We start from the raw sequence: 13,383 nt of genomic DNA on the forward strand, positions 1-13,383 counted from the left end.
AAAGTGATGTGTGCATTGACAAAACAACTGTTTAAATTACCAGGAGATCCTTAACTGAGCTAAACAGAATTACAATTTGCATATTAAAAAAGGATTCTAAAAACAAAGCTGTAGCCTTGAAAAATAAAGATTATTCACAAGTATTCTTTGAAAATGTTGTCTATGCATATTTACATTTTTGTCATCTGCACCTTTCCTGCCCTTAGCACCAGTGGGTTACAAGAATCTTCCAGAGAAGCGGTGCCTACTGGTTCTGCATCAGTGCCTCATTGTGCAGACAATGATATATAAAAGGGCCATGCAGTCCCACGCCATCTCAGTTCCTTGTACTACATCCCAAAGTCCTATGTAGAACTCTGAGGCAACACTCTCAAAGAACTGTAGTCACTGGTTTCTTTTCCAGGGGGAACTCTGCATATTTCCACTTGTGGGAGTCTAAAGAACAGTACAATTCCAAAGGTGTAATGTAGGGGCACTTGAAGATCAGGGCTCCATTGTGCTGGATGCTGCACAAATGAGACAAAGATATGGACCCAGACTGGAAGTGGAGAACAGATCTAGGTTTCAGGGTGAATTGTCAAATTTGTGGCTGAACAGATGCAGAAGATGAGTGAGCTGAAAGCTGAAAAATAACTTCATCTTTGAAATGAACTTCCCTCTACCCTATCTCCTCAGTTTCTGGTGAACCTAGAACTCCTGGAAAGTGTCTGTACTGACTCTAGAATCTGAAAGAAGATGAAATAATGCTCTTCTTCTTTTAAATATAATGAATCAGTCCCAGAGACTTGGCAATGTATCTAGTTTTTTTTAATCTTTCAAACGAATCATATGTTTTAGAACTGAGAAGACTCTCTCCTTTCAAGGGGAGAACTTCAAGCTCGGCCGCACTCCAGCTGAAAGACTGGATGATTTAAACCAGAGAGATCTTTGGAGAGTGACACCTGAGCAAATGCCCTTGAAGAGGTTCAAAAACATTGTAAAATGTTCATCAAACAAGTCTAGAAACCCTTTGATCCTGTTAGGTCAATGCCCTTCACTACTTACCCCTGCTCCTCAAAGAGATGATCATGAAGAGAAACACCCTGATCCATAAGTACTGGTATCAAGCTGTGATGGGTTGATAATTAGCAACTTGAATTCCCAGAGTAAGTGAGGAATATATCTTTCTGCCTAAGAAATCATTCTTCTGAGCCTCTTTCTCAGATGACATAGTACTTGACAGCCCTTCGAGACGGATGGGTGGGTGAGTGAAGAAAGCTGAAGAAGGACCTGGTATAAGTGATCGATCTTCTTGATGACCACAGATGCCAGAGTCAACCAGATATCCCAAGCAGGGTTTTACATGCCTTCATTCATGGGAAGGGTAATCTTCACCTTTTCCTTAGTCTCCAAGACATTAAAGAAACAATGTCTTCTCTTGAACCACAGTAGTGTCCAGATCCAAATAATCTCTCATTCGAACTATCAATTCCTGAAACAGGTTGTAGTCATCAGGAAATGACACTGATGATAAAATATTATCAAGAGGAGAAACGGATGATGATGCAGCTTCCTTAACTGTAGGGAAAGACTGGTCAATATCACATGCCATGTCTTCTCCATCTGGTCTAGAAAAGATATCATGAACATTGGCCAGAGATGGAAACAGAACAAGATTTATAATCAGTTGTAGGAATGAAGCAAGTGGTTATTATACTCCAACTCCTTTAGGGGAGGCAGACAAGGAAAACAGGGGAGCACATTTGTCCTGACCCCCACTGTATTCAAAGAGATTCTTGTCAGTATAGCAATATCAACCAAAGATTAAGTCGGGGCAAAGAAAAGAAGACTGCAACATGTTAGCCCCAGGGGCAAGGGTAGCCTCTCAACAGAAGTTCCTAGTTAATCCAGAGGAAAAACAGGAACCCCTGAAAGCTAAAGCTCCCTTGTCCTGTGAGCTGTCCAGGTAAACCTTAAAGTTCATCTTAGTTGGTACTGCGTCTGACCCAGAAAGCTCCCAAAACTGAAGTATCACTTTATATTCTGTTTAGGCCCAGGGACTGCTCTAACCTATGCCAGCTGGCAATGGCTTACTAGCTGCGGATAGCTGGAATGCTGAGTGCTCTAACCACACCCTCCTCTCTACCACTTTCCAGCCCTGACACACTCCCTACATTGGGCTGTAGAAGGATGGAGGAATAAAAGACAGTTATGGTGGATCTCGACCCACTGGGAACTCCCCAATGCCCTCTCCAGCTAGGAACACACAAGCAGCTTCCACTGCATCATCTTAGCAGTGCAAAGGGAGCAGAGTAAGCCTGTGAATCTGGCCCATAGCTGACAATGCTGTTGGTTTTAAGTTGTAATTTAAAAATGAAGTTAATTTGAATTTAGTGAAGTTATAGTATTCAAACATTTAAAGTTTAAAAAGTAGCTATAGAGCGTATGTTATAATTATTTGTTTCCTTTTTATAAAAAACACCACAGTTTTCTACAGTAATAGTTCAAAACATTAAATTTTACTAGTGCTACAACAGTATTTGGAGCTATTGCTAGAGACTAGCTTCATAATGGTTGTTCAAGTGATTAGTCTAATAAAACAAACAAGGAAATCAATTAAAAAACCTTGTTACCATAGTGTTTAGGCTGAGATAAACAAAACAAGCTCAAGCTGCTACCATGTCCTTAATTATCCCTATTGTGCTCACGTCCTCTATCAAGGGGTCACAAAGTAAAAGGTGATCTCATATACGATATGCACTGCAATACTCGAGCATACAGGTGACGACATCAGGTCAGCATGCCAGCTCTAACAGAGATTTTTATTTTTAATTGGTTTGTATTTCATTTTGCTATATTTAATTTCTACTGCTATATTTCTTGTAAATAATAGGAATCTGCTTTACCATTTAAAATACTTACTTTTGTTCTCTCCTGCTCACTCATGGTACTTCAAGTCTGGTAGCATTCCCATGGGTTCAGAGACAAAGGTTTCAGGTTGTTGTGTTCCTGCCTCTTGATGGTGAAATTACTCTTCTATGCTATAAATGTCATAGAAATCTAGCTCACTGTAATTTGGACTTTTCTCTTTCCTACAGTCAGATTAGAACATGGTAAATTATATTCTTTGTGTTTTTAATTTTTCCCACAGAAAAGGCATTCTGGTAGGTATCTATGGGAAATTTCACTAAGTGTTTGTTTTATCATGCTGTGTTTTCTACCAAAGACAGCTGCTTTTCGTGCCCCTGAGAGGATTGCTTGGGGTTAACAAGCAGAGCCAAACAAGAGAGGATTAGGAAGCTACTCATAGTTATAGGCTAAAACAGTGAAGCAGTCCTCTCCATGCGGAATAGGCATTGCTCACTCTTCAACATGTTGTTTAAGACACTGCCCTAGCTTTCGACCCTTGACAGAGGTCAGAGATCATATAATCAACATTTTAGGACTCAATAAAAGACCTTCTTGCCTCAAACCTTGTTTTCTTTTAAAGAGAATGTAGATTTCATCCCAATTTGTTGGTACAGGAAAATAAAGTCTTGTAATTACCCACAGAACAGGTACCGCATAAACAGCAGCAATGCATTTCTCCATCTTGCCCTAACAACACATCTAAACTCCGACTTGGAGGGACCACATCAAGGAGCAAGGGAAGTTTCCTCTCTGTGCCCAGTCTTTGGCTTCTCTGCTGAGATAGTCAACAAGTGTGCCACATGTGATCTTTTAAAAAATATATATGCACACTTCTCCTTTAGGAACACTACTGAGTTTACCAACTCATTTCATACAGGCTGCTAAGCTGCCTTCAGATGCAATGATTTCAAGAGTCTGATTCACACTTTTGCAAAGGCCCTTTTACACCAGTGTAAAGCGACATTAAAAGTGGACAGATGCCCCCTCAGAATAGCTCCTGCACAGAGGGTTTCCCTTTTCAGTGTAGTAGGGGCAAAAGGGTTCTATGTCAGTTCCCAGGAAAGGGGATGAATCAGGGTAAGCTTAGAATCCACTGGGTCTGGACCCATGGGAAGGAGAGTATAAATTAAAGCAGCCCTAAGGTTGCTCTACCTTACACTGGGGACTGGTAAGGGACCCAGAACGGGAGAAATGCAAAGGTGAAAGAAGTTACATTACAAGTGGAATGTGTAGCACAGTAGAACCTCAGAGTTAAGAACTGATCTGTCGACCACATACCTAATTTGGAACTGGAGGTACACAATCAGGCAGCAGCAGAGACAAAAAAAATAAGCAAATACAGTACAGTACTGTGTTAAATGTAAGCTACTAAAAAAAATAAAGGGAAATTTTAAAAAAAGGATTTGACAAGGTAAGAAAACTCTTTCTGTGCTTGTTTCATTTAAATTAAGATGGTTAAAAGCAGCATTTTTCTTCCTTATAATAAAGTTTCAAAGCTGTATTAAGTCAATGTTCAGTTGTAAACTTAAGAACCACCATAACGTTTTGTTCAGAGTTACAAACAACCTTCATTCCCAAGGTGTTTGTAACTCTGAAGTTCTACTGCAAGTGGTAAATGTTCTTGTAAGTTGGCAGGCTGATCCACCAGCCAGAAGAGTAAAATAGTGGTCCAAACAACTGCATTGGTGCACTGTTCCAGTTCCTTTGATCTGGGCTTTTCTTTATTAACTTGGAAAGAAAGATTCAGAACAGCTCAAAGCAACCCAGTCTCAAAGTCTTGTCTAGCCTTTGTCTCCAGGGCTTTGCCATCCTTATACCCCTTCCTCCAGGGCTAGGGCCCTGCTCAGCTGAGGCTTCCCTTCACCTGGCTCCTGCTCCCTACAGGTGTCTCCGTCCCAGACCTCCTGACAAGTGTGAAGAGCCTCTCCCAGCTCCTTCCCTGACCTTGAATTTGCTCGTGTTTCAGATATTGGGAATGGGAGCCTAGGTACAAGTTCCAGTGTTTTCTCTGGCTTTTGAATTACAGGCAGAACATTTCACTTGTAGGTCACTATCTTAAAGGCAGACCTGGCAACTAGTGACTAAGGGCCTGATTCTTACTCTTTTTCTGCACTTGAGACAGGGATGGAGGGAGCAAAGGAAAAGAGAATTTGGTTTCCTCACAGGTCTTGTAAACAGTTTGTCCTAACACCTAACTTCTCTTCTTGGGCTTTTGTCTGCTACATAAATTAGTATTCCTCAATTCTACCCACTCTCTCTCTCCATTTGTACTGCCAAAGTGTTGGTGCAAAAGGAGAAAAGGCCCTGCTTCATGAAGTCTGCTTTTTCCTCTTCTTTGGTTCTCAGTCTGGAGTCTTAAAATTCAACCTGTCCTGCAGAAAAGGAGTGAGTATTTTGTTTATTTTAACCAGGGCATCTATTGTTCAATGGAATCACCTTGCACAGCAGGAAATCCTCTGTAGGGTAGGAAGAACTTTAAGGGCCAGGACTGCACCTCTCTTGAGCTGACTGAGATTGGAATTAAGCACCCAAAAAACTTTAGTGTCTTGACCCAAGAAGAAGTCAGACTATTCATGCTGACAGAGATACATCTGGAAAAGAAAAACTGCCTCTTGGGAGCATAACACTTACTACATTTAACTATGACCCTCAGTCAATCTGTGAAAAGAAAGCTACTAAAGGACATATTCTTATCTCGGATCTCTGGATGTGTATCACTGAACATTTTATAAAATAAGCTTCATTGCAATGCATGCGTGTAGATCCAGTAGCTGATTTTACAAGATAGTCAGCAACATGTACCCATGTATCTAAGATCAGACTCAAGCCTAAGTTTTATTATTTTAATTTATGAAACTATTTTCTAGTAGAAAAAACTCCCTCTAAAAGTAGGCTTTAGGGAATGATAATATTCACCTACCTGGGACTTTTTGCTTCAGCATCTAATCATGTACTGTACTTTCATGCCATAAAAATGTAATTTACAAACTTATGAAATTACAAAGCTTGCTTGTAGGAGAAAAAATAAAACCCTCAAACTGGAGTTCATCATGTACTGTTAGCTACTTTGAAATCTAGGCTTTTGCAAACATTTTCTTATAAAATATATCAGTAGATCTTTCAGCCTCCTTATGCCATGAAGTGTTTTGTACACTTGCACCTAAATGGCATGCATTATAGTACTACACCTGGCAAACTAGGCATCAGAAAATGGTACATCAGAAACAGGGCACAACATCATTATTTACGAGGTACACTCAAGTATGATTCTGCAGTAGCTTAACTAAAATATAACTGTGAAGGGATTCTAGGCGTAAGCCAAATTACCTCTTCATAGACATCTGAACTGATGTCTAGATCTTGATTTCTTTCAACACGGGTAAAACAAAAGAAGTCTCATAGATGGTACTTCATGACAAATCACATGGCTTATGAAACCTCACGCTAAAAAACCTTTTAACTTCCAAAAAGTTCTTTTTTGTAGGTCACGCTCTCATTATCTTGTTCTGGGATCTGGTCTGATTAAATTATAGGAAATTACTAATACTTCATTCTGAACAGACCAGCTCCTCTTGGCTGCTCGGTTTTATTTATTTCCTTAATTCCCTCCATCCCTACCTTCTTACATATGTAAAAGAAAGAAGAAAATCACTCTCTTTTACAAAGGGCGAGGTTAAATTAATTTCTCATATATGTAAAAGAATGCATTCTGTTCTGTCGTCTCCATTCCCCACCCCACCGGTTCCTTCTGTTGGGGCTGTTAGAAGTTGCATTTGTACTTTACGCTAATTTGCATCCCCACCCTATTCCAAATGTCATTCAAAAGATCCTAAAATTGTACATGGCTCAGTGCGCTCCAAAGCTGGCTCTTGGGCAGTCTAATTTATGCTCTGGCAACATGATTTATCAATGTTTTGCACTATCGCACAACACTAAGACACATACTACCATTGTCTGACTTTTGACAAGTGTCCCAGTGTAATGCTGAGAAATTATTTTTAAAAATACAATCATAAGAGGTTGATCTTTTTGCGGTTTGAAGAATGTACCTAATTTATTTGGGCATATTTTATTTATGTGATCTTTCTTCCTCAAGGAAAACAATGGGAGGGACCAAACAGGATCAATATTTTTTAGGTGGAGCAATGCAAATAGCACTGCATGCATCTCACGCTGCTCTTTAGGTAAAAGATGCACTACAATACTACAAGGATAACTATGATGATAGCAATGAAATTATTAACCCAAATTCACTAAGAATAACAATTTTCCCTACATGTATTCTCTTGTCAGCAATGACCGCCGCAGTGGCAAGAGGTTAAAAATAATATAAAGAAACTATGTTAAAAGCTTATCCATGTACATGTGATGTCTGCTAGTAAGGTAATAAATACTATTAAAAGAGAGACTCCTGTTGCTGATAAAAGCCCTTTTCACTGGCAGCTCTGGACTCCTGCATGAAAGCAAAAGACTGTTGTGATGTATGAAAGTCCCATCCATAATACCTACTGTGGTCTCTACCTATCAAATCCCCAAATAAACAAAAAATAGAAAGAGGAAAGAAACTTTAAATAATATTGAATCTATCTAGCAAAATTTTCTTTACGCTCTTTGTCAATAAATTACTACAACAAAAAATGAGACGATAAAAGGCTATATGGAACACGGGGTAAATTAAGTGTAGAATATGAGGCAGTTGAAATTCAGTTTCAGAATAGTATAAGGGAATGTTCAGGACTGTACCCTAGGCATGATGACTAACAGTTATGAGGCTCCTCCTAAAAATTCAACAATGCTGTTTGTACCAACACAGTGCCATAATTACATTTACTTAATTAGCAAAATAAATTCAACAGAGAGTTTAATCAAGTACAAACTTCAGTTTAATACATTCGTCAGACAATAGCCATTTAACATTTAGAAGGGCATTGTCCAGATCACTCTTATCATTTAGTTTGCACTTATTATATAATATCAGTCTACTAGTTTGCATTCTGCACTTCTTGTAAGCCCTTGAAACTGTATTAAAGTCAAAGCAATAGTGACTGCTATAGTAAAGGTGACTTGAAAGTTTCCATTCTAATCACCTGTTTCAAGCCTCACAACTTTCTGAAACTTTCACTTTTCAGACTGCCATATTTCCAGTAAGGCATGTTTCCACCTTCTGCCAGAAAGTGAATTTTTGTTGGAAAGTCCAAGAAAAAACATTTCAAAATGAGGGAAGGAAGAGAGGAAGTAAACAAGCAAATATTTTCTCCATTATAAAACACACACCTACAACTTTTTTTTAATTATCTCTAAGCACTGAAGTAGATATGCTATGGAAATATCCCTCATTGAGGAGACAGTCTTTGAGTGTTCCAGCTAAAATTGGTTGATTTATGTGAGTTTTGAGCATTTGGGAAAACCACACTCGCCAAAGCAAGTTTTTAATAAAGGTATTATAACTAGGTTTGTAAACCAAGAAAGACTACGCTAAACATGGCTGTGACAAACTTAGGTGTCCAGTGAAAAATTTAGTGAGGATGGGTAGCGACTGAGCCAAGGGCTCCACAGCAATTTGTTAAACCTTAGCCGTATTCATTTGCACCTTTAAAAGTAGGACAGAAGCTTTCATTGTATTTTGTGAGGTCAGGGAGGTAGGCATTCTGGCATTGTCTAGCTAAAAACTTTATGGAATTTCTTATTCATAAAAAAATAAAACAAACAAAAACAAAAAAAACCACCACCACCAAAAAATAGGCAATGCTGTTTCTCAGTACAACATAATATACCTTTTATTCTGCAACCTTAAAACCACATGGCAACTATCTTGCAATTGTTTTCATTCTCCTATATTTATACTATTTTAATTGTTGTAATGGTCCAGTATAACTTTGATAAACTTTTTATACACTTTTCTCTCCCAGGCATATGTTTTAATAATTGAGGCCCCAACCTTGCAAATACTTGTAACTTTACACGTGTAAGTGGTTTCAACTGTGATCAGTTTCTGTAAGTACAGAATTGTGGCTTTTGTCAGTAACCATGTATTATTCTGCTGCAATTTCTTTTTGATGGACAATACAGCCTTCTTTAAATGCAATGCAAAGAATAAGACTTAACTAAGAAGTAACTAGGACATAGGTCCTGAAAATACAGTACTTACACATGTGCTTAAATTTATGGACAAGACTAGTCCTATATGAAGTCCTATTAAAGTCAACAGGACTATTTATATGAGAAAAGTTACACCTTTAAGTATACTAGGTACGTCAGCAAATTTTCACTATATTCTCTGTTATAGTAACCTGCAGTATGTTATATGACAATGTTTTATTGTGTATTTTCCATATAATTGACTTTAATACACTCTGTCTGGCCCATATGTCATACATACAACCTTAACTCTTCCATCTATTATGCACTTACATTATGAGACAGTCTTTATTTACATAATAACTTGCTAATTCTTCAATGCAATATAATATACATATACTGTTGTGTACATTCTTAACTATTTCATTTCTAGACTTAAGTGCTTAACTATGCAACCTTAATATTCTCCTACTGCAGTTTCGGTTTTGGGGATCTTTTTGAATGAAATATGTAAATACTGTTTATCTAGGATACATATTGCTAAAAATCAATTTGAACCTTAGAATCAAAATATATTTTATATTTAGTGTTAACATGTACTCTATGTCACAAAAGTCACTATTTATAGCATTTGCACACTAATTGCAATTGACTCCCAAGACATTTTCTAACTCTGTAGGACCCTTTGAATGCATAACAGTATTTGTACAATTCTTACTGAATTACCTAATACATTATTTTCCAAGAATATTTTTTAATCTCAATGCAACTTGTCTATAAAAATATAAATCCCACGAAGCAAAAGTGACCTTAGTTCAGAAAAATCTAGTGCATACAGCACACATCGGCGGGAAAAAACCACTACTTGGCTCAAATATTAGTGTAAAAGCTCTGCAGATTAGCCCCTGTGTTTAAACACCTAGATTTGCACAGTACTTCAACAAAGGCAATTGCTCCTCAGTTCAGCAAATGTTATTTTACTAGAGCAGGGTGTCTGGGTGAGTGGGTAACAGCATGCAACCTGAGGGGTGAAGAAAAGCCAGTACATAAAACTAAGCATAATTACTAGCAGTCTGTGCACATGAGAGGCACACCCCAAGTGAACTAAAATGGAGACTGAATTTCATCTCAGCCCTAGAGAAACAGACACAGGGTAGTCGCACCAGGTCAGGGTCAAGGTCACCAGCAGGGCAGTCTGCAGCTGCCTGCAAAGCTATCTGATCTGCACACACACACTACTCAATTTCCAAACTCTGTCAATCCAGAAGCATTTTCTGCCCTCACCAGTCGTACACCCCCCTGCCCCCAACACACACAAAAGTTTAAAATTAAAATCTTGTTATCTCAACCACTATTCTCAAAGTTATTATTTTGTGGAAGTTTGATGTCCATGCCAACACCCAAAACATACATATAAAGGAGAGATTAGCCCCCCTCCTCTCTCTTCTTTCCCTTATTAGAGATCAGTGAACTGGAGGAAAGCAGCAGTGGTGCAAACGTAGACCACTGCACTTTCATGAACTCACTTGTGCAAGCTTCCAGAACTAGATAGATTTCTATACGGGGAATTCTCTGTGTGCGTTTCAGACTCAGGCCCTCTAGCGGGCACACGGTGAAAGGACTGTACAGGGGCAAATTAAAAAAAGCACAACTCCAAGCCCTGTGAGTCGGCTCCAGCGGAAAGAAAGAGAGAGAGAAATATTTGTGGAGCTGCAAGTGCCATTTCTTCCCCCACCTCTGAGTTGGCTAATGTGCCAGGTTGACAGTGTCCGGGAGGTGGTAAAGGGCTAGAAGGGGAAGCGGTGCCTCAACCCCCTTCTCCGATAGCTAAAAATATATGGAGAGAAGTAATCGATCGCTGTCTGCAGCGGAAAAAACACAGCACACCATATACCACAACCTTAACCCTCCCCCTCCCTGGTGAACTTCAGGTGACCGACCATGGCTTTGACACATAAGCAGTTCAGCTCTCACCAGACACTGAACCCTGGGGCACAGCGAGGAGGGGCTGCAGACAGGCACTGAACATATGTGCTGGAAAAAGAAAAATGACCCCTAAATCCACCCACCCACCCCGCTCTTCTTAGACCGACCCTAACGCCACGCCGGGGCACGATATTTATAGGTTTTCTTCCTCCCCGCCGCGCTGGATAGCATCCGATCGCTTAATGCAAGGAGAGGAAGAAAAGTTAACTGTTTTGCAAAGAGGAAAAATGGGGGAGAGAGCAGAAAAGGAGCCGGGGGAGGGTGAGCTCTGTGTCAATGCGTTGCCTGCAGGCTAGGAGGGCTGGGATGCACTTTAGTCCCGAGCTCTGCTTCTCTAGGCTGGGGCAGCAGCACCGAAGCCTGAGTCTAGCCTGGCTCGTCTGACCCTTCATTTTATTGCGGCCAGGAGCAGCCCCCATGCTGCCTCCCGCTGCTGCTGCTGCCGCCGCCGCCTCCCTTGCTCTGCAGGGACCTCGCATGCCACCATCTGCCCCCTGCCTCCCCCTAGCAGCAGCAGCCCCGACTCCGTGTGTGTGGGTCCCCCACCGCTTGTGCCCTCCTCGGCCGCTCCCCGCCTCGCCCTCCCCCGCTTCCCCTCCTCCTGCGTCCTCCCCGGCTCCGGGGCCGGCAAGCCCAGCCGCAACCTTTAGCCGGAGACGGACCTCTCGATTGATTCTGCACAAGACGCCAGCAGCCGCTTCCCCTCCAATGCCACCCCCTCCCCACCCCAATAAAAGAGCCCCCGTCCGGCCCCCGGGAGAACCCCGCACTCCGGCACAAATGCACAATCAGCGGAGAGGGGAGGGAAGGGGGGAGAGGGCGAAGGAAGCAAAGCACGGGGGGAAAGCAGAGGGAGAGAGGAAAAATTAAAAGGGCACAAGGCTGTTCATCACCAACATGGCTGCCTTAGCTCAGACCTAAAAGAGGAATAACCCAGGCTGTGTCTTTGTCAGTTTCACCTCTGTAACCCTAAACTAATGCACAAAACAACGGAGGAGGCTGCAGAGGGGAAGGAGACAGGGAGAGAAGGAAGGAGAAAATGGCAAAAGAGGGGGCACTTACGTGAAGAGAGGCGCTTGGGCTGCTCCTGCTTCCTCCTGGGCATTTTCCCCCTTTTTTCACATTCTCCTCCTTGGTTTAATGGGAGATCAAATAAAACCAAAGGGGGGCAAAGGCAGGCACAAAGCCGGGGCCGGGGGTGGCCAGTAGCGGGGGGCTTCCTCTTCTGCTGGGGAATGGGATTGAAGCTGGTTTTCCTGGAGCCAACAAGAAGGGGGGTTTCTTTTGCTTTCCCCCTTTTCTTTCTTTCGTCCCCCCGCTCCCCCTCCCCCGGTCGTGCACCTGGCTTGTCCCCGGTCGCAATATTCTTCAATAGGAATGGATCTAATCTGTGTGAGAGTGAGTGTGTGCTATGTGCGGTGTCAATAATGAGGGCTGGTACGGCGGTGTCTATGGCTGCTCCCTGTGTGTCTCCAAGCCCCTAACTAACACTAATGCAGGGATCAAAGGGCAGCGGCGGCGGCGGCAGAGCTCCCAGCTCACACACAGGCTGGAGAGAGAGAGAGACAGACACACACAGAGGCAGAGCAAAGAGGAAGGTGCCCCCAGGCTCCCAGGCTGTACTTTAGACACCGAATTGCAAGCGCTCCGTTTAGGAAGAGTTCACAAGGAGAGGATGCAATTCCTAAATTATTTGCCCAGTTGTCTTCGATCTGAAGGGGGTGGGGAGAGTGTGTGTGTCGACCATTCACATTGAAATTCAGTCAGGCTTCCTGTACAACCAAATACAATAATTGATTACTTTTAAAAACAAATCTGATTAAAGTGTTTTTGGGGAGAGGAAAAATTTTAAAGAGAATTCTGTGGGATGTCTGGAGAAAAAGAAACAGCTTGTGTAGTTAATTTCAATTTAAATTAATTGGGGAAAGGTGTGGATAACCTCTTTCCCCCTCCTTCCTCTGAAAAATAAATTATTATATGGGAAAAGAACAAAAAGGGTGATGGATAAATAACTGTACTGATGCAATAATATAATACCAGGTTTTAGAAAACCCCTAGTAGCTGAAAAATATGAAAAAATGCAGTCAGCATGCAAATCACAACTCCCTCACAAAAAGAGAGGAGGGGAAAAAAATCAAGTTTAGATAACCCCAATGGAAGGTTTAACTGCTACATAATACTCCTACAGTGCACACAGCAATCTTGACTTCTGAAATTTACTTTTTTCCTGCTGTAAAGCAGGTATATGAAGCTTTATCCTAAAACAATTCCAATGTGCATTAAGAACCCAGTATAGCAGTTTTCATTAACTGATACCTACTTTCATTACTTCACAAATCAGACATCTTTCTTCAAAGAAAGACTTGAAGGAGGATAACAAAAACAGAAAAGGGACTAGGTCTTACTAAAGCACAAAAGGTAGCTGGTGAA

General features: G+C 41.2%; 1 protein-coding gene across 1 annotated transcript in view; it reads right to left on the reverse strand.

Annotated features, from left to right (window-relative positions):
- The window catches only part of ZNF827 (zinc finger protein 827), a 133,296-nt gene extending 120,893 nt beyond the window's left edge, over positions 1 to 12,403 (reverse strand). Inside the window, exon 1 of the mRNA XM_032764889.2 lies at positions 12,016 to 12,403. Coding sequence (XP_032620780.1) covers positions 12,016 to 12,058 — 43 coding nt within the window. The 5' untranslated portion in view covers positions 12,059 to 12,403. The remainder of the gene's footprint in view (positions 1 to 12,015) is intronic.
- Between the last annotated feature and the right edge of the window lie 980 nt (positions 12,404 to 13,383).

This window comes from Chelonoidis abingdonii, chromosome 5 (assembly GCF_003597395.2).
Source record: "Chelonoidis abingdonii isolate Lonesome George chromosome 5, CheloAbing_2.0, whole genome shotgun sequence".
In the NCBI taxonomy this organism is placed as follows: Eukaryota; Metazoa; Chordata; order Testudines; family Testudinidae; genus Chelonoidis; species Chelonoidis abingdonii.